This window comes from Gossypium raimondii, chromosome 12, assembly GCF_025698545.1.
Source record: "Gossypium raimondii isolate GPD5lz chromosome 12, ASM2569854v1, whole genome shotgun sequence".
NCBI classification, from domain to species: domain Eukaryota; kingdom Viridiplantae; phylum Streptophyta; class Magnoliopsida; order Malvales; family Malvaceae; genus Gossypium; species Gossypium raimondii.
In genome coordinates, this window is record NC_068576.1 from 36074338 (window position 1) to 36100301 (window position 25964).

Here is a 25964-nt window from a genome sequence, read left to right on the forward strand (position 1 = left end):
TTCACCAATCCATGTCTACATCACCAAAAAAAAGGAAAAAGATTCTCAAAATATGGAACTAATAAAAGGCTTAATTTAAGAGGAGGTCCTTAAATTATGTCTTTTGTTTAAATTAGGTACTTAATTTTTTTTTGTGAACCGGGTACATAAATTATAATTCCATAATCAATGTTGGTCCCTATTGTTGCTCTCTGTCAGAAAAACTCATAGCAAATCAAATTGTATACATGAGCTTAAATTTGGTGTAATTATGTACGTGAAACTTTAATTGTGGTTCAAATGTATATTTGAAACTTTAAATTTGATTTAATCATATACATTTAAAGAAATAAATACATCAATTTATTTGTTATATTGGATAAACATAATTATTTATGTATACAATATATAAACATAAAACGATGTTATATTAATAATTGTGCTAATAATTTACAAGAATTTAATCAAATCAAAATTCATGTATACAATTACACATAAAATCACAGTTGATGCATAATTTTAATTTTTCTCCATAAGAAAAACTAAATAAATGTTTGAGAGATGAGAGGAGAAGATGGAAAATGGGAGGAGATATTTTTATTTTATTCAATATTAATATAATTAATTTTAATGATGTGGCATTTCTTGATTGACCGCAATAAGTTCTTTTTAACCGATATATACGGAAATAAAATTTAGCTACTTCGTTCCACTAAATTTTTAAAAACAATTGGTATAATTGAATGGCTTCCCATTTAATTAAACCTTAGAAAAGGAGAGCCAAATTTAAAATACCAATTTAGAAGAAATCAAATGGGAAATCCATTAAAATAAAATTGTTAAAAAAAGAAAATAATTATCCTACATTTATTAAAATAAAATTATTTATATCAATATAATCACAAATACTTTGGGAACGTGAAACATGCAGCTGGCATGTAGCTGGCAGCTCATTTATGACCGTTGGATTTGCGCCAAATCATGATTGATTTTTGTGCTAAATTATTAAGGGTAAACTACACCCAATGTCACTAAACTATTATTAAATTTACATTTTAGTCACTCAACTTCAAAAAGTTATAAATTAGTCAGTAAACTATTTGAAAGTTTTCATTTATTTCACCAAACTATTCAAGAGATTTTATTTAAGTCACTAGGCTGTTAAGTTTTTTTAACAAAAAATTTGATCAACAAGCTCCAAGAGACGATTCAACAATCGGTATGATAGATTAATACTCATTTAAGAGTAGAATAACATACTTTATATCCAAGTTACTTTGGCAGTTAGTGCTAAATATCAAAGAAGAAAAGCTGAAGTGTAAAAGAGAAGGATAATAAAAGCTTTTGATTGGTGCAAATCGTGCAAAAAGGAAAGACCATACAATAATAATTTTAACAGTCCAGTGGCTTAAATAAAATCTTTTGAATAATTTATTGATAATTTCATAATTTTTTGAAGTTAAGTGATTGAAACTTAAACTTACAGTGATCTAAGGTGTAGTTTACCCAAATATTAAATAGTCAAGTAAACGCCTTTTTCTTGAAGTAGGGCTGACGTCTGGTTGGCCCATTGAAAAATAATTCCCAGCCCTTTAATAATTATCAACAATTTACCTTAAAACCCCCAAAATTCTTCTATCCAATCAATGTCCTCCGCGTATACATTCTGTGACTGACATTCCGTAACAGGCAGTGATTAAATCAAACACTTCCCTGTCTTCAACTACTCCACAAAGAGGAAAATTCAACGAAGCTGAAAAATAATACACAAGTCATTTTGAAGCTTTCGCTTGAAAATTCCCAATAGCTTTACCAGTACAAAGTCAGGTACAATTTTCTATTTTTCTTTATGTTTTAATTTTTAATTTTGTTTTAAATTCGCCGATCTTCGTGCGATTCTGAAGAAATTTCGTTGTTTTCTTTTCTAAATAATTTTTGCCTTTTTAGATGAAGTTTATTAGTTGTTGAAATATTTTTTAGGTTATAATTTATGTTTTTTTTTGTTATTAATTAACAAAGTTTTAACAGATCTGTGGAGAATTTTTGTTTCTGCTTGGTTTAATCGGTCGTTTGGTTTAAGGATATAAACTTTAGGTAAGTTTTCTTGGTTTTTTGGTTTGACTTTATCTTTTTGCTTCAGGTTTATGGGATCTGCTCTAGCTTTCGTGATATCTGGGTTTTGAATTTCGATTTTTAAAGATTTATTTTTAGAGATTTGATTTTCAGGGTTTCCTTGAAATTTCTGGTTTGGAATTATTTTATTCTGTATAGAAATGACTTGGCTGTTTCTCTGTATGAAGTTTGCCCTCATGTTCATGGAGGAAATCAATCAAATCATGTAGAAGTAGAATAGGCCTAGCTAGGATGGATAACCTGAGAGAAAATAAGGCAACTAAGGAGATCTCGATGTATTTGTTATGATTTATTGTTACACCATATCTTTTGCATTTTTTTTTTATGATTTTGATGTTGAATATATGGTCTTGACTGCCATCAATCATTTGGTTGAATCTACAAAATTCAGTACTGATTTGATGCTTATCAGGTATGATGTGGTTAGATCTGTTCGGCATGGTATTGGACATGGTTTCAAGTTAATTTCTCTTTATTATCGGATGGTTGAACTAATGGTCTAATTGTTATTAGTGGGATGATATCAGTTTCAAGCTTTGCCCTTGCTTGCATGGTATAAAGATGATTACTTATGGAAACTTCAGGGTGTTTGATGTCTGTTATAACCATGGAGTTATTGACTTGATTTGGTTTATCAAGTATTATTTCATTTTGATGATTGCCTTTGTTCTTGATCTTGCAGTAAATACATCAAAATGAGCCATCCTCAAGAACCACAACGCTCTTTCTTCCATTTTGGAAATCCTTTCCGTTCACCAAAGGGTTCTCATTTGCCTTCAGGACTTCTTTCTTTATTGGATAAGTTTGAGAAAACCTTGTCAGAGAGGCTGCAGAAACTTGTGCCTAAAGACAAGAGTGACATCCTTAGCTTGTCATGGATGAAACTAGCAATGGAATCACTTTCCGAGATTCACCGTGACATAAAAAACCTGATAACTGAGCTTGAGATCCCTGTGACTGATTGGGATGAGAAATGGATAGATGTCTATCTGGACATCAGTGTAAAGTTGCTTGATATTACTATTGCTTTTACCTCTGAACTTACAAGGCTCAACCAAGGCCATCTCTTACTTCAGTGTGTCTTGCATAAGTTGGAATCCAACTCCCCGGATCAATTCCTGCGGGCTTATTCCTCACTTCATAGCTGGAGAGAGCAAATTTGCTCAAAAAATCGCAGAGTTGAAACATGTCGTCCTGTACTGGACAACCTTGTGGATTCATTGGACTTGCCGAAGGTAAGGAACTCTGCTAAGGGGAAGGTTCTGATGCGTGCAATGTACGGAGCTAAGGTGGCAACCACATATATCTGTCGTGTATTTGCCGCAGCTTTCTCTGGTTCTACTGATAGTTTGTTAGATTTGAATTTGACTGTTCCTGCTACACTGCCATGGGCACAAGTTTTCTATAATGTTCAAACAACTGTGAATACAGAAATTAAAAATATATTTTCTCGTGGAGAATTTACGGTTCTTAGAGAACTTCTTGCTGTTGATAATTGTGCCAATAAATTGTATCCTTTGCTTCAAGACGGGTTCAGTCCTGCTCAAGAGGAATCGTTCAAGCATTCCGTTTCAGATTTGAGGAAGACGGCAGAGAAACTATCGCAAGGGCTGGATAATCTTTCAAAGGTAGTAGATGACTTTTTCAAAATAGTTTTGTCTGGGCGTGATGCTTTGCTTTGTAATCTAAGAGCAGGTTGTACTTCCCCAAATTCAGTTCTGGGAAGAAACACCGACGAGCGAAGTGTGAGGTGAATCATGAATGAAGTAGAGCTAAACTCTTCTGTATACAGATGGTTTAGGTATGAGACCTTCTGTTTTCTAACTAATAGGGATATGCAACCTTGTTTGGGTAATGAAAGTATTTATTGTGCGAGTTGTAAGGTGTGTTATACTATAGTACTTGGTTGTACATGTATTTGGACCATCCTATGTCAAATGCTATATAAAAAGGGCTTATGTTTGTTTGCAAATGCTTGCTTCTTATTGTTATCAATCACCATTTCCCTAGGATATCACTTATAAATGTCTCTATTCTCATTGCAGTTCAGGCCATTTTTGACATATATAACATGTTTTCTGAAGTAAAACATTAGGTGGATGATATGTTCGGATCTGGGTTTTTTTAATTAATATATGCATTATTTTTCTTTCATCTGGATATTATTCTATTTCTTTTTCCTCAGAGTCATTCTCAAGGATGATATCTTCATTTGACAGCACACCAAGCTTAGCTCTGACCATTTTCATGATCCCTGGCTTGAGTGCTTAAGAGATCCTCAGGTTGTATCTATTATGGTAATATGAAGAGATAAAAGTAACATTTAGTCCTTGAACCTGGTAGCATTTTTCAGTTTTGGTCCATGTGATGACTCACCTAAAAATTATAACTTTTAATAAAAAAATTAGGTGATCATGTGGTATATTATCACAGGGATCAAAATTGGGAAAAGTTGTCAAGTTTCAAGTCTAATATGGAATAAAAAAAGTTTCGGGACTAATTTGAGAAAAGTAGTTAACTGGGAAGATAGTATGAATTGCATGTTTAATCAGTTGGATAGTATTGTTGCAGATGCAGCGGCTGGTGGTACTATATATACTATTCTTTGATAGAATGGTCCATGGGACTGACCACCGTCCGAGAGCCTGGTGGCTAGTGCAGATTGGCACTTGACCATGGCTTGCTGCCTTTTGGTCAAAGGACTTGGAGCCATCTTAAATGGCTCTTATTGGCCGAAAGAAAGCAAAAGCTTTAATGGCTTTTGGGGTTATGGCTATGGATTTACGAGTGGTTAGAATCGGACCAAACCGGTTTTTAAGTTAAATGGCAATAGGTGGTAGAGTTGATTTATAATTTGTCAACATTTTTTTTTATAAATTTTTAATTATTGTTGAATAAATATTTAAATAAATTGAATTAGAAATTAGTGATACAATTTTGGATACATTAATTGTTGGTTTTAGTTGATCTGATATAACATCATCTGCTATCTGCTTATCCTGGAAATGCGATGGTGGAATTATGATGCAACATTCATTAAAATTAAATAAAAAAGAAGCTGCAGTTCAGACTCATCTTATACACTAATAGTATGTAGAAATTCTTTTGGATGATTTGTTCTCGTTTAATTCTACATAAAATTATATACTGATTCTATTAATTGATATAATATAAAAATTTTGATGTTAAATCATTTCCTCAGTATCAACTTGTGCATGTGAACTCATATTTCTTAGTATCAAACTTGTAATCTTCTGTTTAACTATTCTTTATATTTAAAAGTAAAATGTAATAATTTAATTAAATTATTCGATCTAAAATTATTACATTATTATTAGTTTAATATAAAATTAAATATGTAAACCTGGATTCAAAAGAGGAGTTAATACAAAATAAAAATAAAATTTTAATTTGATTTTTCTAAAAATTAATAAAATAATCAAAATAGATTCTATAATCTCACTGGAACTTCATTACTCCAAGACGAGAATAACTTCGAGTGTGACGAGCTTTAGACAAAAATCATCTCTTTCCACAGCGATTAACCCAATGCAGAATAGAATCCAAATTTTATTACTGCGGCATTTAATCTTTAGCACCTTTAAGAATAATCCAAATGAAAAAGAAAAAAACCATCAAAATCAAATAACACAGAAAGAAGAAAACTGTGTCAGAAAGTTGAAATCTTCACGAGAAAAGCTCTTTATTTCCAGTTCAAAAGGTCCCACTCATGACTTTTATCATCTTTGGAATAATTTTGAAAATTAATAGTAAACCCTAGACGAAATTTTCTCTCTGAATTTTGCAGGAAAAATATTGTTTTTTTTTTTTGGGTGGTTGGAGTTTGGGTCCGGGTTGAGCTAAAATTCGGATCCAGAAAGCATGTCAATAGAATCAAGGTCTGGGTCAGCTGATCATGGTATCAAAGGAGTAGCAACTCATGGTGGAGGCTATATTAAGTATAATGTTTATGGTAGCCTTTTTGAAGTTTCCAGAAAATATGTTCCTCCTATTCGCCCCGTCGGTCGTGGTGCTAATGGTATTGTCTGGTAAGAAATTAAAAAAGGGGTTAATTTTGCTATTTTGATTGAGTTTTTGTTTATTTCATGATCTGGGTTTTTCTTTTATCTTGAGGTTGCATACGATAATGTTTTTTTTTTATATAGTTTCTTGATTTTAGTAAGTTATTTTTAGATTGATTGAGCTTTGCTGTTGGATTTTGGATTCTTTTGAGAGGGGTTTCGAAGTGTTGGTCATCCAGAGCTAATGGATCGTATAATGAGTCGGTATCATTTCTGAGTCAAGTCGAAGTTTTGTCTTCAGACACTAGAGAACTTGAATGCTTGAAAAAGTCGAGTGATACAGGTTCACAGAATAAGAGTGCCTTACTAGGTCGGACTTTGCGTGGTGCACAAAGCTTGACCAAGTGGTATCGCTCCTCCCTTCTAGTGACCTATATCCTATAGCTTAGGTTTAAACCTTATCATTGGCAAATGGCCACAATTTCCTTTGGGAGGTGACCATATGCCATGTACAGTTCGACCCAGTAGCAAGGCACTTTGGCTCTATAACCTATGCTCTAGACGGTCTCTTCAAGCACTTAGGCTTTCCGCAGGGTCACGAGACAAAATCTCGACTCAACCCGAGGACAATACTAGCCTATTGAGGTGTCCAATGACTTTGGACGGGCGACACTTTGAAAACTTATTTGGAAGGAGCCGGCTTTCCCTTGGCAAGCTTATTTCATGGTGAATTAATTTAATGAATTGACTGACCTTAGCCTTTGGTTACTTTCATGTAGTGTTGCCTTCTAAATGAAAAATGCATCTAAAGCTCAAGTTTTGGCTGTATTAAGGCTTGCTGTCTTTATGTTATTAATAATATGAAGCTAAGATGCCATTGTTGCTTGTTAAGTGCTCGGTAGAAATGCTAGAGAAACAAATTTACAGAGTACTATTTCAATCATTCTTTTCATACTTTCTCTTGAATGCATTGGCTATGTTTATATAGAGACTATCTTATGACTAACTGCTTATTAAACTGACTAACAGACTCTATAACAGACTAACAATTGTAACAACTTATACTACTTATACTACTGTTAACATTCACCCAACTTCTCAAGAGGTAAGACCGAAGCAAATTTTGAAATCGAGCAAACAACGAGGCATACAAAGGTTTAGTGAGAATATCTGTAACTTGATTACAGGCCGGAACCTCACCGACAATGAGAGACCCAGCAGCCACCTTTTTGCACACAAAAAACAAGTCAAGCTCCACATGCTTGAACTTAGAGTGTAATACTGGATTAGCTATAACGGCTACAACACTTGAATTATCACACCAAATTGTCAGAATGTCAGAAGAACGAACTTTTAACTCTGTCAACAGAGAAACCAACCACCGCAGCTAAACTTCGATACTCAGCTTCTGCTGTAGACCTGGAGACAACTTGCTATTTCTTAGAACACCATGACACAGGCGTATGACCAAAATACACACAAAACCCTTTAGTGGATCTTCGATCATCAAAATCAAGTCCCCAGTTGGCATCAGCATATCCAACTAACGACAATCGATCAGACGAACAAAAAACTAGCCCATGAGTGATGGTACCATGTAAATATCTCAAAATACGTTTCAACGCAACCAAGTGAACCGTAGTAGGTGCATGCATAAACTGAAAGACATGATTTACAGCGTAAGTAATATCGGGTCTCGTCAGGACAACATATTGAAGAGCTCCAGCTAGACTCCTGTATTGTAGGATCAGCAAGACGATCACCTTCATCTTTGGACAATGTTGAAGAACTAACCATTGGCTTATGCACACTCTTGGCATTAGTCAACGAACTTCGGTGAAGAAGATCTCGAATGTACTTACGCTGGCATAAATGCAGACTGCCATTAGAAGACCGACCGACTTCAACCCCTAAGAAATAATGAAGATCACCCATATCCTTTAGAGAAAACTTGCGATGTAATTGCTCAGTAGAAACACTAGAGAAACAAATTTACAGAGTACTATTTCAATTATTCTTTTCATACTTTCTCTTGAATACATTGGCTATGTTTATATAGAGACTGTCTTATGACTAACTGCTTATTAAACAGACTAACAGACTCTATAACAGACTAACAATTGTAACAACTTATACTACTTATACTACCGTTAACATTGCTCCTCTGTTTGTTCTTTTTAGTGCCGCCGTGAATTCAGAGACACGAGAGGAGGTTGCTATCAAGAAAATCGGCAATGCATTCGACAACAGGATCGATGCCAAGAGGGCATTGCGAGAGATCAAGCTTCTTCGTCACATGGATCATGAGAATGTAAGTGTACTTTTAGCTCTACAATTTAACATGCTTCACCTATTCGATGGATGTTTTGAAAATGTCGTTTAAGTCAATAAAACCGTAAACGTTATGCTCCTTGCATGCTACAAGGGGTCAGCTTTAATCTTCTTGTTGATTCAATTTCCATAGGAAGATATTCGATTTTTGAAGATAGTTTTAACTATAAAACAAGGACTAAGCTTGTAATATTATGCATGATCTAAATGTTCATATCAGAAACTTTTTCCTATCGTATTTATCGATGCACCAATGGAGGAACAGGTTTATGTTAGTTTCTTACTCCTAGGCTCGACCAAAGTGGTTAATCTCCGATTGTGGAATTTATAGTTGAAATGGTCGGTCCTTTTCTTCTTCAGGTGATCGCCATTAAAGACATCATACGGCCTCCATTAAAGGAGGACTTTAATGATGTCTACATTGTTTATGAACTTATGGACACCGATCTTCATCAAATCATACGATCTAACCAGTCGTTGACGGATGATCATTGTCGGGTTGGTACCAATATTCCTACCGTTTATTGTGTTATTTAGATAGAAACATTATTTGATTTCTGTAGGCAAATTAGAAACCGGACGATTGTTGATTATGCATTGTTAGTTTTGCAGTACTTCCTATATCAGGTTTTACGAGGGCTGAAATACGTACATTCAGCAAATGTTTTGCACCGTGATTTAAAACCGAGTAATTTGCTTCTGAATGCGAATTGTGACCTTAAAATCGGAGATTTCGGACTTGCGAGGGCAACATCTGAAACTGATTTTATGACAGAATATGTAGTTACTCGTTGGTACCGGGCACCAGAACTGCTTCTGAATTGTTCTGAATACACTGCCGCAATTGATATTTGGTCGGTGGGTTGTATTCTCGGTGAAATCATGACTACACAACCCCTCTTCCCCGGAAAAGACTATGTGCATCAGTTGAGGCTTATCACAGAGGTATGTTATCTACGATCTCCCGAGAAACTACCCGAAAGCTCTTCGGATGGTCTGTTACTAGTGGCCCCTTTATTATAAGGTTTTCAGTTCGATTTTGCTTTGCATGCAAAATGCATTATCTCGGACCTGTTTAGCTTAATTCTGTAAAATCAACATTGACTTACCTTCCTGCGTGATCGTTATTTGCTTGCTCTTTTCTAGTGCTGTTTTTTCTTTGACACTACGTAATTTCCTTTTCCTTGGAATATAGCTTATAGGTTCACCCGATGATTCTAGTCTTGGTTTCCTTCGAAGCGAGAACGCTAGAAGATATGTTAGACAGCTTCCGCAATATCCAAAGCAAAATTTTTCTGCTAGATTTCCTAACAGCTCGTCTGGTGCTGTCGATTTGCTCGAGAAGATGCTTATCTTCGATCCCCATAGGCGCATTACGGGTACTATAAATTGCTTATTTCTTTATGCTACTTCAAAATAGCACTGTTCCAAGTTTCTTTCAAGCAAAAGTTCCGATCCCATGCTTAGTTCGGAACAAGCATCGGGAAATCGAACCAAATCATCTCTTATCCTCCTTTTGCTAACATCCTTTTTCGTTGCAGTCGAAGAGGCTCTATGCCACCCGTACTTGGCACCTTTCTACGACATCAACGAAGAGCCCATTTGCCCGAGGCCGTTCAATTTTGATTTTGAGCAACCGTTGTTTACCGAAGAAATCATCAAGGAGCTCATCTATAGAGAATCTGTAAAGTTCAATACAGAACCAATTCATTGAGACTTTTGTGTGTTTGTATATGCCATTTAAGGGTAAAACTAAAATGGAGCTTTTGTACTACGAGTCATGTTATATTTTGCTTCTTTTATTAAAAAAATAAACAAATTAGTCTGTGTATCTTAAATTAAAGAACAAACCGATCCTTTCTATTAAATTTTTATCAATTTTATTGTTAAAAGCGATATAGATGACAATAATTAGACAGATTACATGTGACGTGCCATAGGTACTTTATATTAACATATAGAGACTATTTTTAACAGTAGAAATGGATGAATTTTTAATAGAAAGATCAATTTATTCTTTGATCTAACGATAAAGATTAATTTACTCATTTTTAGTATGAGACAAAATACAATTTGACTTTTAGTACAAGAACTTCTATAATACTTTTGCTATGATTTAAGTGTACTTAGTGAATTTTTTTAATTCAATACTTGGTGACTTTTGTAACATCCTCAAAACCCTTTGGTCGTAAATAATATGAGATAAAATCTTAACGAAATAAGATATAAGATCAAAACAAATGAAAGTTGCAATATATCAAAAGAGAGTTAAATTAAGAAGCATGATATAATGTATTAAGGAAGGGACTAAATTGTAAATATGCAAAAATTTCTATGGCACAAGTATGAATGTAACACCTCTAAAATTGATATATAATAAAAGTAGTAATAAATTGAATAATGTATAATTGATTTTTCGGTAAAATGAGAAAATGATATAAAGATGATAAAGAGAATATTGAAGATAATAATAATAATAATGATGATGTTGGTGATGATGATGATGATGATGATGATGATGATGATTAAGAAGTAGGTTTTAGGATATTGATTTAAAGTAAATGCTAAATTGTAAATATGTGAAAAGTTTTTGGCTCAAGTGTAAATATTTAAATTTTAGGGGATCGAAGTATAAAAATGAGAAAGTTAAAGGACCAAAAGTGAAAACAATCCAATTTACTAAGATATGGAATTGGCATGCAGGGACCAAATTGAATAGGTGAAGAATTGTGAGGGACTAAATCGTAACTTACCAAATTAAGTGATGATTCAAGGATAGAATTTTAAAATATTATAAAGGACAAAGTGGTCAATTAGCAAGAGAGAGAATTGTAGAATGTAATGATGATGTTGATGATATTTTGGTGATATTTTAATTAATTAATCAGTTAAATATTATTTTATTATTATTTTACTTAGATATTTATTATTATTTTATTTAGAAAATGGTAGAATAAAAAGAAAGGAAGGATGAAGGAAATTTATCATCCTTCCAACGTGAGTGAAAGGGTGAGAAAGGATTTTTTTTTCTTTACAATTTAGTCCTTTGCCATAAAAACTTACCTTTTTATCCAAAATTTTTGAAAATTTTAGAGAATATGTTCATCAATTTAGAAGCAATAAAATAGAAGATGAAAGTGGAGAAAATGAGAAGGAAAAGGAAGGAAAGTGGTGAAGATGAGAAATGCATGGAAATGAAAAAATTCTTGACAAAGGTAAGTTTCAAACTAAACCTACTTGTATTTCAATAGATTGAGTTAAAGATGTTTTGAGTGAGATGTACTTAATCTAAATACTAGAAATAGAAAGTATTTGATGAAGAATAGAGACTTAAAACACTAAATTGGTAAGAGAGAATGTGATTTGTATGGTGAAAAGTACTAAGATTAAGAAATGAATATGTAATCTACACATAAGCATAAGTGTCTAAATTGTATAGTAATTAAAAGTATGGCAATTATGCGTGATTGAATGAAAGATAGTACAAAAGAAAATATTTTTATTAAAACAGTTTGGATAGCAGCAGTGACTTAACTTTGAAACTTCACCAAAAATTATAGATTAGAGATTGAATTAAATATGAAATTAAAAATTATTGAGTCTAGTTTTGAGATATATTAATTTTTGTGAAACAAGGTCAGAGTGGATTCGAGTTCCCCTGTTTTGACTTTGGAAGATCATCAAAAATTGTAAAAAAAATTATTAGGGGTTTAATCAAGAATTTTCAACTAATTTTACTGGACATTTAATCAAGTTGTATATAAGTATCCTAGTAATATATATCACAAAACAATCCTAATAGAAAAAAAACAAATCTAATAATAATAACAACATCTTAAAATGAAACAAAAGGGTTAATTCAAGACTAACCCCTCATTAATAGCTAAAAATCCAATTTAATCATTAAAACAAAATCGAATTTTAATTTAGTCACAAAAATAAAAGAAATTTTAAATTGGTAAATAATTCATAGAAATGTTAAAAAAAATCTAAAATTTATCATTTCATTTAAAATTTCTGAAATAATTTATTATAAAAATAATATTTACCGATCCATCATTCTCCATTACAGGTGAGGCTGAAAAGAAGTGGTGCCCAACCGATAAAGTTAAATAAGTCCAAGGGTGACATTAATATATTAAGAAAAATCCTTTGGATCTCATTTGGATTTATTTATTCCATAATTTAACCAAAAAGGGTTTGTTGCTTACATATTTCTGCCGACAGAAAATAACCTAAAAGTTTTGTCGGCCAAATGCACTAATATTAACAGATTAAGAAATCCAACTTGCTGATACTATTATAAAACAAAAACATTTTTAGATATTTATTTATTAGTATAATTTTACCAAACCTTGAAGAATCAATTTGCAAATTCATCCTTAAAATTTAAAATATATAAATAAAATAATAAAATTAAAATATTGTTTTAAGTAAGTTTTTTCGTTAATTTAGTTATTAATTGAGGGAGTCGACTCTTTCCAGAAAAATCTTTAAAGTGCTGTCCATCGAGTAGTCAATCAATTCCCTAACAATTGAAAGTATTGTCCCTCAAAGGGTTTAGTTTTTTGTACTTTGTGGAGAGTGTATCATAGGCAACTACCCTGAGTAGATCATCAAATAAATCAATTGAACTCGATTGGAACAGTACTTTAATTAAAGAATTGGTTTGTAATGTTTTTGAAATTTAAGGACCAAAGTAAAATTGGCCAATAATTTTAAGAGGTTTGATGCAATTAACTCTTAAATTTTCCCCCTTATATCGGTGTTGGCTGGTTAGACTCAGGGTATTGCCTTGGTTACAGATATGGCTACTACACGTTTGCATATGGTGATGGTTCCATGGTCAGCTTTTGGTCACCTTATACCCTTCTTTCAACTCGCTTTACAATTAGCCAAAGCTGGTATCAAAGTCTCCTTCATATCAACTCCCGGAAACATTAAAAGACTGCCCAATGTTCCATCAAACATAGCAACCCTTTTAGACTTGTTGGTCTTTCCATTGCCAAACTTAGACGATGAGCAACAGCTGCCCGAAGGTTGTGAGGCGACTGTCGATATCCCTTTCGAGAAAATCCAGTATCTGAAGATTGCATACGATCTGCTTCGTCAACCGGTGAAGCAGTTCGTCATAGATCAAAAGCCAGATTGGATTTTGATCGATGTGATTCCTCATTGGATGGTGGAAATAGCTCAAGAACAACATATCCCTCTCATTAATTTCTCGGTTTTTTCGGCTTCAGTTTATAGTTTCTTTGTGAATCAGACGTTGACGAGGTCATCCCCGGAAAGTTTGATGTCACCGCCTGAGTGGTTTGGTTTTTCTTCTCCATTGCGTTATCCTAAATCCTTAGCTACTGCCATGCACGAAGGGTTTCATGGGGAGAATGCTTCCGGGATATCGGATGCTGACAGGGTTCACAAAATTTTACAAGCATCTAAAGCTGTTGCGTTTCGTACTTGCCCTGAATATGAAGCTGAGTACTTAAACGCATTCGAGAAGATAACCGGCAATGGCAGCAAACCAGTGTTTCCCATTGGTTTGCTACTACCAGAAAAACCCCAAGGAAGACAAACCGGTGAAATTTTTAGGTGGCTCGATGTTCAAAAGCCTAACTCAGTTGTGTTTGTAGGGTTCGGGAGCGAGTGCAAGCTAAGCAAAGAACAGACACATGAGATAGCATATGGGGTGGAACTATCGGGGTTACCGTTTTTATGGGCACTAAGGAAACCCCACTGGGCTTTCAATGAACTTGATGCGTTGCCTTGTGGTTTTCAAGAGCGTACGCGAGGGAGAGGGATGGTCTGCATCGGTTGGGCACCGCAGTTGGAGATACTAGGACACTCTTCAATAGGGGGCTCTTTGTGTCACGCCGGGTGGGGCTCGATTATCGAAACACTGCAGTTCGGACACTCTCTCGTGGTGCTACCTTTTGTGATAGACCAACCATTGAATGCAAGGCTTCTGGTAGACAAGGGTTTGGGTGTAGAGATAGAGAGAAGTGAAGACGGGTCATTTAGCCGGGATGATATAGCTAAAGCTCTGAGACTTGCAATGGTGTCCGCAGAAGGAGAGAAACTAAGAATCCAAACTAGGGAAGCAGCTCAAGTTTTCGGCAACCGAGACCTGCATGACAGTTACTTCAATAGATTTGTGGAGTACCTGAAGGAAAATGGAGCTGCAAATTAAACAAAAATGGAGGAATGAAGGATATGCTAAGTTATTTATTTCGGACAAAATGTTAGGTACCTTCCGTTTTATTTCAATGTCCACTTAAATAATTTGACTTGCCCTATATGTTGTCCCATGTTATATTACCATTTCCAATGACTGCAATGGCATGAAATTAAACGACACCAAATTCATAGTTGCCCCGATCAGTACAACATACTACTAGAGTTTCTTTCTTGAAAAACATTTTCAACTAGATTGCCGATGTATAAAATATTAGTTCACATGACTTAGAATTGTGGTTTCTAGTCCTACGGCGTGCTATTGTCTACCAAAACATATATATGCAAAGAAAATCCTTTATCAAATCATACCTAGAGGCGTTCATGGCCGGGCAGCTCGGCCAGCTTTGGGCCGGGCTTGAGTTTATGTTTTTCAACCTCAGAGACTGTGCCATACGGTTTATAAATTATAAAAATATAAAAAATAATTTTATATTAGTATTTATATATTTTTTATAATTAATTTAAATAAAAACGTTGTTTTTAAACAGTAAAATAGGCCTTTGGAGGGGCATAAGCACACCGTGCTTGGGTAAGGATTTTTTGGAACTAAGACTCAGCTCGGTCCACGAACACCTTTAGTCATACCCATTTCTTCATGAATCCATGTAAAATGGCGACCCTCCAGTCCCACAACAATGCAAAAACACGAAATCACCAAACACGATTTGTATCTCAAGATATATTCAAGTTGTGGAAGACGTCTAACCGCATAAACTGCAACTTGGGTGCAAAAGATCTCATTCTCTTAGCATCACTGACCGATAGGACATTGGAATGTGCTGCCCAATGTAGCACCATGCTTCTTGATAATCTGGACAGACTGCAGAAGAATATCTTGCTGTGTAGAGTACAATTCATCTTTGCTCTATAATTGCATATCAAAACAGCAATGTAGATATCAGTGAAATGAGAAAAGGTAAACAGAAGTCAGGCTTAAAATGATGAATTTCAGAGATGATCAAATCGCAACAAAATCATAGAATGTGAAAACAATGTTAATAAGTCGAGGTTGAAGGCTAGGTCAAGGCAAGCCAAAGCTCAAAAAAAAAAAAAAGAGTTGAGATCAATTAGGTAGACCAAGCTCATACAAGATGCATCTGAAAAGTACCGAGGATGAGAGGTTACCATATGTCTGAGATTGCATCCAACAGTTAGTTCTGCATAAGAACCTTCTACAAGAGACAGGAAACAGTAAGGGACCTCCTTTCCCAAGAAAACTTTTGAGTTTGATTTCAGCATGCTCTTGATCTCATTTGATATCTCGGGAACCTTGTCCAGATCTTCAATTTGCAAGGGAATTTTGGTCACCACTGCACGCCATCGGGCACGTGACTTGTTTACAATAACCTGAAATTTTACATAGTAAATAATACAACGATGATTTTGGCCTTTTTAGTACGACTACTGTGTGTAAATAAACAAATAAGCATATGCTCATAAGAGTTGATGAGTTGAAAACAAGGATTTCTTCTCTTTCAACAAAAGAAATGAAAAAGAAAAATACCAACCTGACTGGAGAAAAGTGAGTTCGGAACCAGAACCGGAAATCTCTCAGAGTTAAGTACTGTTGTGCTTGTCAGTCCCATTTCAACCACCTGACCTTCTATAGATCCTGCCTGCAGTAAGAACAATTTATTAGTAATCCTGCAGAAAAGAAAAATAAATAAAAGAACAAACTAAAACTTTTAAAAATCACAAGTGGAAATCAAAATTTATCTGGCTACCACCAAAACAAAGGGCATTCAGGTTATATGACAGAGTTCCCGGTATGATGAAATAAATAACTGACATCTCCGCAAAGGTCAGAATTACCCATGACCTCATATATCATGAAGCATGTATCAAATAAACCCCAATTAACTTCAGAGAATTAACTTAAGAGTCAGTAAATAGTGGAATTAGGAGGGAAAGAGCCAGTTCAGGCTAAGTTGAAAGATGATAACTGATTCAAACGGACAACTCAGAATTAGCCAGCAAGAATAATAAATTATTAAGTACAACATCCAACCAAGCAATTTTCTAAGAGAAGCTCAGTTCTTAACAATCTAGGATGAAATACAGGGTTCATCAGATACATTTAGAAATAAAGAAAAAACTATTTTTGTCTTTGTAGACTATAACTATTACAAAAGCTGAGTGGATCCATTCACACGGAAACAAAGAAAACATTTTTCCTTCACTAAAAGAAAAATACACGTTCATTTGTGTTACCTTTATTGTATCACCCAAGGAAAAGGGTTTCGAAAACTGCATGTACAATCCACTGAGCACATTTCCAAAGATGTCCCTGGCAGCAAAAGCAGTAGCCACTCCTATTAAGGAGATTGAATTAGTTATATGATTACTTTGAAGATGATAAACGAGTGACGCATACTATATCTACAAATATGAAGATTCAAGAAACAGCAATTTGGCGCCTTTCTATTTTGGCAATAAAGCACATAAAATTAGCATTTCCTAAACCATTGCATATTCTTAAAAATCATTCTAACAACAAAGATTGATGATAAAACACTAGAAGAAAAGTCTTATTTGAGTTATCACAGATAAAAGCACTTACTTTTTGTACTGTAAACTTAACCAATTGAATGATCTTATTGTTAAAATGGACTGAAACAGATGAGAACATTTGCATTTAACAGAAAAATCTACCTCCTACGCCACCAACTGTCAGAATAGATTGCACAGCTACGCCAGATGCCTCTGCTAAAGCCATAATCCCAATAACAAATAGACCAACAGATGAAAACCTGTCTATAGTTAACAACTTCTCCCTATCAAGCCCTGCTAAAGTCTTAGTAGCCAGTGCACAACCAAGTACGTTTGTTTTCCAACGATGCAAAAACCAGACAAATGAAAGTATAGCTGCACCCCTCCATGCCTGCACAATGTATTGTGATGGAACAGTACTTGGTGCCACCATCATGCAACTGCAAGTCCAGGTATCTTTATTCATTATTCATAGACCCCAAAAAAAATGTAGAAACATGTGAACAAATGGATACAAAGAGTTGAACATAGAAATCCAGAACCACCGACATTTGAGAGATTGCCATGAAGGTAATTACATATCTCACTGGATCCTCCAAAGCTCCCCACAAGCTTTTATCATATGGCACTTGATCCCCAAGCATTCTTCCAGATGGCAGGATTGAAGTTTGTATCGCATACTCATGAAATCTTCTCAAAAGCCTAGGCAAGACCACCCAAGCTAGTATGGTGAGAGTCAAAGTAAACCCAACAGGAAGAACCACATCCTTAAGATACGGATGAGTATCAAGCAACTGATTAACATGAGGCTTCAGTTCATTGGAGACTTCTTTAGCCTTCTGCCTAGTATAACCTATTGCATCCGCAGCACTATGCCAAGCATCTTTGACTTTATCACCCCAACCACTACCAATACCATCACTTTTACTAACATCTACTTCCGCTCCACCAGAAGCAGCTGAAACCTTATCTGCCTTGCTACTGAAAGACAATGACTGCGATTGATGTATCAACACTGGGCTTATCGAAACAAAAGGATACAGACTCCGGAAAGGCAAATTTGATGAAGTCAAGGATAATGCAGACATGGGATTGGATTTGTGATAACAGACCACAACTTTACTACAAATATTCATAAACTTTGCAGCACAACGAAGTTTTGTTTTGTTATAGAAACCATTCACAGAACCATAAGATGGTCTGACATAGTTTTTATAAGCAATTCCTGTAGGCTTCATTAATGAATTGTATAAAGCCGATGACGATTTTGAAGAGGAATATAGGGAAGTAGAATATAACCTCAGTCTTGAAAGCTTAATTCCAATCATTACAGCTACAAAGCAACTGAGAGTTACTCACATGGTTCAAAAAAGTGAACATCTACAAAATTTGAATAACAAACTGAATCCAGAAATAATTCTCAATCTGCAAATAACAAAATCTTCAACGAATTATTATCAAATCTAAATTCAAAAACGTCAATCACAATTTCATGATCAAGAAACTTTGTACAGAATTGAACATTGGAATAAATTTAGACACAGTTAATACAAATTCAATAATAAAAATACGAATTAACAAAAAAAAAAAGTTAGAACTAACGGTTTCCGCGAGTAGATTTCAGTCCAGTTGGTGTTAGATGATAAGTAATTCAAATTCAGATGCATAAAGGACCTAAAGTAATTCAAATTTCTAAGCGATTAGCTTCTTTTTTTTCTTGCATTTTCTCAGCAACCAAACGAAACATGGAGATTATTATAAGGAATCAATAATAAAGTAATAAAAGCTATAAGAAACTTCACTAACCTTTGACGGTAGCCTTTTAGGGTATCTTTGAGGTGAAGCTTCCAAAGAAGAACAAAAGATCAATGGAGGGCGGAAACGGAGGCTTGCCAGAGACTTGTTTAGTTCATGAAAATGTGTGTAAACTCGTTATCGTACACGTTGTTTTATGCTCGTCTGATATTGTGATGGATTATAACAATAACGATCTAACGGTTGAAATTTATCATACCTTGCCTATTCAATGGGTCATTTATAAATCCACTTAGCTATGAATGTTTACATTTTTGTTGATTTGGTCCTTATTTATTTTAGTTAAATTTAACTTTCTCAATCTTTAAAAAAAAAATTTAACTATCAATCTTTTAAAAAGAGTCAAATTATAATTTTTAACAAAATACATTAAATTTTTAAATATGATAGCCCATATGACAATCAATGTGTACTTCATACTATTTTTCAAATTTTTTTATTTTATTTTATTTTTTGGATATTTTTATAATTTTATATTATTTCTTGATGTGATATGCAAGATAAATAGTGTCATATCAACATAAATTATAAATGGATTATGTAGTGGGTTAACACACCAAAATCGTTAAAAATTTAATGTTTTAGTTAACATTTCCATTTAAAAATGATTCAACTCTTTTGAAATATTAACAACTAAATTTAACTCAAAAAAGAATAAGGGTCAAATTGACAAAAATATAAATGTTGAGGGTTAAATTTAGCATTATGCCTATAAATGGATTAATATAACTCTTTTGTCTCTAAACTAAGCAACTAGGTCCATTTTGATGAATACACTTTTTTATCCACTTTGATACTTGAACTTGATGGCTTTTCCTACTCTAGTATTTAAACTTAAATTTCGTAAAAGTGTGATGACATGGCATCATAATATTATGCTATGTCATCACATTTTTACGAAATTCAAGTTCAAATATGAAATGAGACAAAAAAAAAATACACATACCAAAATGGACTTAATTACCATGGCTAAGGGCCAAAAATTACACTAACTCATAAAATTACAAGGCCTTCCTTCCTTTCTCTCTTTTTTTTTTAATCTTAATTTTTTGCCGTAACCAAAATATCCATCGTGAACAGCAATAATTAATCTCATCACCACAAATGGTATCCGAAAAGATAAACGGTAGGTCATGAAAAATCATTTTTTTTCTTTTTATACATATTATTCACTACAAAATTGAGCAACATGAAATAGATCCAACGTTGATCATACAACATTTGTATGGGTTAGGTAATTTTGGCACCAATATTAAATCTGATCTGTTACTGGTTGGGTTACTCATTCAAGTTCGAAAATCCACTCAAAATATGAAATGATTTAAACAAATAAAAATTTAAGCTCATTTAAAATATGAGTTGAGCTCGAGCTCAACAATCAAGGCCAGAGCCCGACTTGGCCTGACCTATTTTCTAATTATCTAATGTATTGTATTATATAATTTATAACATATAAAAATTAAATCTATAGTGATAGATAACATTATAATATAACATTAAAAAATTGTTGAGTTACCTATATATAAATTTTTTAACAAATAAAAATGTATAAAATCACTAATTAACATAAATACTTTTAAAAAACTTAAAAATAAGATGGATGAGTCTAAAATGAGTTTAGATTAGTTATTTACAAATATTAGTAGATTTTGACAAAAGTTTAAATCAGTATTTTACGTCGGGCTAGACCAGACTTAGACAAATATAAATCATATTATACTTAAATCTGATACCTATACAAAAAAGTGAAACATTGTATTTCCCATATTATTCCTCCTATGTTGCACTATTCTATGCATTTTTTAGAAATTTATATTGTTGACTTTGAAAGAAATATACCAAAATTTTTAGTTAAAACATTAAAATCTTGGTATAAGTTTGTAAGTAATGCTAATAGTCAAGACTTAATGATTGGCATCAACACAATTCACTTACTAGTTTTTCATAAAAAAATCAAGTTCTTCCTTTTGTGGCATAATCATAATTGTCAACACATTTTCCTCCAATAAAGTGTTAAAGCAAAAGTTGATTGGGAAAATTGTGGTTTCACCTTTTTTAGTGTAGCACTTAATTTTTTTTCCAAATACAACTATTCATGGAATTTAATTTAAAAAACCATATTTAATATTTAATTAGTAAAATGGGTTTACTAGTCAAGTCTGTTAAGCTTAATTTTTTTTAAGTGAAGTCATGAGCAGATTTCTAGATAGGGCGAGACTGTTTTTGCCCCCCATCCTTTGACATCAACCCGGTATACCCCCAACATAACTCCATCCCAAATTAAATATTAATTACTTACCATAAAACTGACCTGAAAAATTAAAGCTATTAATTATTTTGTAGGGATAATTATACTCTTAATTTATATTGTTGTTGCTATGAAAATGGTTAAGTGCATGTTTTCTCTAATTTAGGATTGTGAGGGATTATAAGATATAAGTAGACATTGTATTAAAAAATTACGAGAGCAAATATTAATATAAATTTATTATTATATAAGGGAATTTTGATAATTATGAGGAACAAGCAGAGACAATTTTCCTAAATATCGGAAAAACCCCACTCCTTGGTTAAGTGAAAACCTATTGAAATTTATTTTTGTCGTCCCTAGGTCTAGTACAAAGAATATATTCCATTTTTATGTAATAAATTTCCAAAATAAAAATAAAAAGTAATAACATTAACATGAAACCTGAAAAATAAAATCAACACCATATATTTAAATATAGAATGATTAATAGTTTTATCATTTCTTCTTTTCCTCGCATTCTCCTTATTTTTCTTATTTATCAACCTGTAAAAAACCAAAATTTCACTTGTCAAAACCTCAAATCACAACATTTACCGTGCGTCATGTATTTACTTTTTATTAATAATTATAGATTATTATATTAATTTTTATAAAATTATTAATTATATATATTTGAAATATTATCTTAGCAACCATCAATACATAATTTAGTTTATAAATCTATATTAATCTTCTTTGTTTCACAAAGATTATAAAGGAAAACATTATTAAGTCTTTATTGATTTTTTATATAGTTTTAAATTTCAAATTTTAAGAATGTTATCCATTGTGAATTTCTATTTAACTTAGTAACTATAGTTTAGTTTAGTTTTATATTTTATTTTATTTTATTTTTGGCATAATTTAATTTGTATATTTTTATAATATTGTCGTGAGTTTAATTTGATAACACTATTAACTATATTTTTAATAATATGAGCCATTAAAGTTACATTATTATTTAACATCAAAGTAGGAGCTTTAAAAAAATTGCATGTCTGAAACTCGGTCGCCGATGGAGTTTGCGATTGGCTCGAATTCGTCGAGTTCGAATAGTGGAATTGGCCGGCCACGAAGAAGGTTAGAAGGCATGTGGATCAACCCCCAAAGTCGAAAGATCCTACGGTGGATAGAAATGGTCAAATAATACTACAGGATCGAATTCGAGGTTTTATTACAAGGAGACGCTAATGGGTGGAGGTGTTAACTTGTTTGAGCATGCTTGAATGGAGGCTGAATTTTAGCTGCAAGTCAGAGACTTTACGACGGAGATGGTGGATGGGATCCCATCAGTTAATTTTTTTTATCGTGTTCACAATTTTATAGAGAAGAAAATGGAGACCTCTTTGGTGATTAAGTTGCTTGGGAGAAATATTAGGTTCAATGCACTCTTTAACAAGGTACAAATGTTGTGGAAACCTAAAAATCTCTTTCAACTTATGGATTTAGAGAATAACTTTTACCTTGTTCGTTTTCTCAACAAGGGGGTCTAGAAAGTGTAGTTATGGGTAGAGCATAGGTGATTTACGTGCACTACTTATCTGTTCAACCATGGACTCTCTCCTTTTCCACTGATAAGGATGTGATTGATAGCCAAGTGGTTTGGATCAGATTACCTGGGTTATTAGAATTGCTTTTACTTAGAATGCCTTTTCAAGGCAATAGGACAACTTATTGGCCTAGTGGTTAAAATTGATGTGAACACTATGCAGGCAAAAAGAGAGGTTTGCTCGTATGGCTGTGAATATTAATCTAATGAGGCCATTGATTCTGAAGATTAAAGTTGAGGGATGATTACAGAGGGTGGAATACGAAGGTTTGCCTAATGTATGCTTCAGTTGCTGGGTGTATAGTCATAGGACGGAGATTTGTCGGGGAGTCCAATTGGGTTCTTCGGTGGGTGAGGTTAAATAGCAGGAACCGGAGTTGGTGAAGGTTACTGTTTAGAAGTCGGTTGAGGAGGAAAGTTTTGGGCCGTGGATGTTGGTGGAGCGCCGACAACGAGGAAGGAGAAAGGACTCAATAGATAGCCCAAAAAAGTGGCCGGAATGTTGATGTGGGTGGATCATGATTTGTTGCTCTTGATACACCGAATTTGGAAAGAAATCCCGGGATTCAAGAGGATATTACTAATGGACAGTTGGAAAATTTAATGGATTTGGCTCAAGATGTGTAGCTAGGTGTGAGGAGGGATGAAGTGGTGGCTAAGGATATGGAGGCTAGGGTTTCAGTGGGTAAAGGAAAAAGTAAAAGTAAAGGAAAGGGGATTGGTGTTGTTAGTGGGCTTAAGGTGGCTCGACAGGCTTTGAAGTCTTCTAATGGCTCTAGTAGGTCGGTGGGTAATGTTGCTTCTAAGTTGGACAATGGGAAACATAAGGCTGTCTAGCCTTTAGTTTGTGTTAATGTAGAGGGCCCAAAGGGAAGGAAAATAGGCCTTTCATTTTTTGCGGTTACGGTCTGGGTGATTTTGACCCAGAATCTTCTTTAGCTTCTAAAGTACGTTTCCAGCAGAGTAAACCACCAAATGGGGCGTTGAATAATTCGGGGAATAATATGATAGAGGTAAGAGTAGTTATGGAGGAAACTGTTGGGGCGGTTGATAGTATAGTTGCGCGCAATAATAGTGATGAACATTTGGCTTCGTGCAATAAGAAGATGGATGCAAATTGTGGAGGTAGTGTGGTTATTTCCTCATGATTTTTTTATGTCACTAATGGATGTGTTTTGGTGTTTTAGTTTATTGTTATTAGCTATGGACACAAAAATAATTTTTTGGAATTTTCAAGGAACGAGACATATTCGATTCCATAAAATTGTTGCTAAATATAGGTGGGAGTTTAATCCATATGTTTTTTATTTTTTTGAGACTCGGATAAGTAGTGTTCGAGCGGATGGGATCATTGGTAAGTTGGGATTTGATAATTCTTTTAGGATAAAAGCTTTGGGTTTTTTTGGAAGGATTTAGTTTCTCTAGAAGGATATTGTTTTAGTCGATATTATGGCTCTACACCATCAGATGATTATTATGAGAGTTTGTGACAGTGTTGGTTCAACTGAATTTCTCTGTTCAGCGGTTTATATGAGTCCACAAATATCTTCTAAGAGGTTGTTATGGGACTATTTAAGTTTATTTGCTTTAAGTATTGAGGGGCCTTGGTTGGTTGCAGGTGATTTTAATTCTATTTTGCATGCCTCAAAGAGGGTAGGAGGATTTATGATTGTGCGTAGAGGTTGTAGTTTGTTACAAAATTTTGTTTTTGATCATGGTCTTCGGGATTTATGTTGTATTGGGTCCAAGTTTACCTAGAGTAAAGCGATTTGTAATGAAGACTGAGATGCGTCTTTTCCTAATTGTAGAGTGAGGAATTTTCATCGACTTAAGTCTGATTATAGACCCATCCTTGTGACTTTGAATTTGACGATAAATAATGGTACTCGTCTATTTCGATGCCTGGATTGTTAGATGATTCATGGAGATTTTCAGTCTTTAGTAAAAAAAACTAGAAATGTGAGGATTCGATTGTGGAGAATTTGGAGAGGCTTCGGTCCATTATTATGGATTGGAATAAGAGAGTTTATGGGAATATTTTTTAACGTAAAAAATAATTCATTGTTGAACTCAAACTTGTTCAACGTATTTTGGAGTTGAGAGTTTCTGACAAACTTCGTAATAGAGAGTTGGAGCTTAGACAGGAAATTGCTGAGGTTCTGAAACATGATGGGATTTTATGGTTCCAAAAATCTCGTGCAACGTGACTTGTTAATAATGGAGATCGTAATACATAATATTTCCACAGTCGTACCTTGGCTAGACAGAAAAGCAATCTAATTGAAGGCTTTAAAATCAACGATGATGAGTGGTGCTTTGATAATGATTTGTTGAAGCACCATGTAGTGGGGTTCTTCACTAATCTTTTTCTTCAGATTATTCAATTGATAGGTGTTTTCCGTGCAGAGGTTGGTTTCCTAGTTTGTCCTTGATGGATAAAAATGCACTTGATTGAACTGTTTCGGATATTGAAATTCATAATGCTATGTTTGGTATGGCCCTTCTCAAAGCACATGGAGTGGATGGTTATCATGCTAAGTTTTACCAATTACATTGGGATGTAGTTGCTCCTTCAATATGCTTCATGGTTCGTCGAGTTTTGAAAGGTCATCTGATGAATCCTACTCTTAATCGAACCCTATTGGTGTTAATCCCGAAGGTTCTTGAACCCGAACGAATTACATAGTTTCGTCCGATCAATTTATGCACAATACTCTATAAAATTATCAGCAAGACAGTGGTCAATAGATTATGACAGTTGATGGGGCACCTTACTAGTTCTAATCATGCTAGCTTTGTGATTGGGTGAAGTGCCATTGATAATATTGTTGTTGCGCAAGAAGCAGTTCATTCTTTAAGGAATTTTAAGGGCAAGAGGTTTGTGATAGCTATGAAGATAGATTCGAAGAAGGCCTATGACTGTATCAAGTGGGACTTTCTAGAGGATACGTTATTGGAGGCGGGGCTTCCACATTTGTTAGTCAAGGTCATTATCCACTGTGTTTCTTTTTCTTCTTTTTAAGTGCTTTGGAATGGTACTCTTACAGAGGAGTTTAAGCCTTTCCGAGGAATTTGACAGGGGGATATGTTGTCACCTTACTTATTTGTACTCTGTATG

At 34.0% G+C, this 25964-nt stretch overlaps 4 protein-coding genes across 10 annotated transcripts; 3 read left to right on the top strand and 1 right to left on the bottom strand.

Annotated features, from left to right (window-relative positions):
• Positions 1–1642: 1642 nt before the first annotated feature.
• On the top strand, positions 1643–4084 carry LOC105763858 (protein BPS1, chloroplastic). Of its 4 annotated transcripts, none has more exons than XM_012582236.2 (3): positions 1650–1806; positions 2008–2073; positions 2795–4084. In XM_012582236.2, exon 3 carries the CDS (start codon positions 2808–2810, stop codon positions 3864–3866), a length of 1059 nt encoding a protein of 352 aa, XP_012437690.1. In that variant the 5' UTR covers positions 1650–1806; positions 2008–2073; positions 2795–2807; the 3' UTR covers positions 3867–4084. The 4 variants fall into 4 exon arrangements, with proteins under 4 accessions (XP_012437692.1, XP_012437690.1, XP_012437691.1 ...); XM_012582237.2 differs by having other exon boundaries at positions 1661–1806; positions 1999–2073; XM_012582238.2 differs by lacking the exon at positions 2008–2073 and having other exon boundaries at positions 1643–1806.
• A 1590-nt stretch (positions 4085–5674) lies between these two features.
• Positions 5675–10333, top strand: LOC105763857 (mitogen-activated protein kinase 4). Of its 2 annotated transcripts, XM_012582234.2 has the most exons (7): positions 5675–5833; positions 5921–6161; positions 8316–8445; positions 8826–8963; positions 9078–9410; positions 9661–9844; positions 10007–10333. In XM_012582234.2, the coding sequence occupies exons 2-7, from the start codon at positions 5995–5997 to the stop codon at positions 10177–10179; spliced, it is 1125 nt and encodes a 374-aa protein (XP_012437688.1). In that variant the 5' UTR covers positions 5675–5833; positions 5921–5994; the 3' UTR covers positions 10180–10333. The 2 variants fall into 2 exon arrangements, with proteins under 2 accessions (XP_012437688.1, XP_012437689.1); XM_012582235.2 differs by lacking the exon at positions 5675–5833 and having other exon boundaries at positions 5867–6161.
• A 2753-nt stretch (positions 10334–13086) lies between these two features.
• On the bottom strand, positions 13087–19130 carry LOC105763859 (mechanosensitive ion channel protein 1, mitochondrial). Of its 3 annotated transcripts, none has more exons than XM_012582239.2 (8): positions 18999–19130; positions 17742–18617; positions 17355–17632; positions 16914–17014; positions 16211–16318; positions 15828–16049; positions 15409–15567; positions 13087–14628 (listed from the first exon to the last, which is right to left on the bottom strand). In XM_012582239.2, exons 2-7 carry the CDS (start codon positions 18518–18520, stop codon positions 15454–15456), a joined length of 1602 nt encoding a protein of 533 aa, XP_012437693.1. In that variant the 5' UTR covers positions 18521–18617; positions 18999–19130; the 3' UTR covers positions 13087–14628; positions 15409–15453. The 3 variants fall into 3 exon arrangements, with proteins under 3 accessions (XP_012437693.1, XP_052481433.1, XP_052481432.1); XM_052625473.1 differs by having other exon boundaries at positions 17742–18525; positions 18999–19119; XM_052625472.1 differs by lacking the exon at positions 18999–19130 and adding an exon at positions 18795–18866.
• On the top strand, positions 13273–14846 carry LOC105763861 (putative UDP-rhamnose:rhamnosyltransferase 1). The gene has a single exon (XM_012582240.2). It carries the CDS (start codon positions 13273–13275, stop codon positions 14653–14655), a length of 1383 nt encoding a protein of 460 aa, XP_012437694.1. The 3' UTR covers positions 14656–14846.
• Positions 19131–25964: the final 6834 nt, after the last annotated feature.

What these genes read in the sequence shown, in the direction of transcription:
- LOC105763858 (XM_012582238.2), top strand. Translation starts at nt 2,808, where the DNA reads ATGAGCCATCCTCAAGAACCACAACGCTCTTTCTTCCATTTTGGAAAT.
- LOC105763857 (XM_012582234.2), top strand. Translation starts at nt 5,995, where the DNA reads ATGTCAATAGAATCAAGGTCTGGGTCAGCTGATCATGGTATCAAAGGA. An exon ending in GTCACATGGATCATGAGAAT is followed by an intron (nt 8,446 to 8,825) that starts GTAAGTGTACTT and finishes TTTCTTCTTCAG; the next exon opens with GTGATCGCCATTAAAGACAT. An exon ending in TGACGGATGATCATTGTCGG is followed by an intron (nt 8,964 to 9,077) that starts GTTGGTACCAAT and finishes TTAGTTTTGCAG; the next exon opens with TACTTCCTATATCAGGTTTT.
- LOC105763861 (XM_012582240.2), top strand. Translation starts at nt 13,273, where the DNA reads ATGGCTACTACACGTTTGCATATGGTGATGGTTCCATGGTCAGCTTTT.
- LOC105763859 (XM_012582239.2), bottom strand. Translation starts at nt 18,520, where the DNA reads ATGATTGGAATTAAGCTTTCAAGACTGAGGTTATATTCTACTTCCCTA. An exon ending in TTCATGGCAATCTCTCAAAT is followed by an intron (nt 17,633 to 17,741) that starts GTCGGTGGTTCT and finishes CTGGACTTGCAG; the next exon opens with TTGCATGATGGTGGCACCAA. An exon ending in ACTCACTTTTCTCCAGTCAG is followed by an intron (nt 16,050 to 16,210) that starts GTTGGTATTTTT and finishes GTAAAATTTCAG; the next exon opens with GTTATTGTAAACAAGTCACG.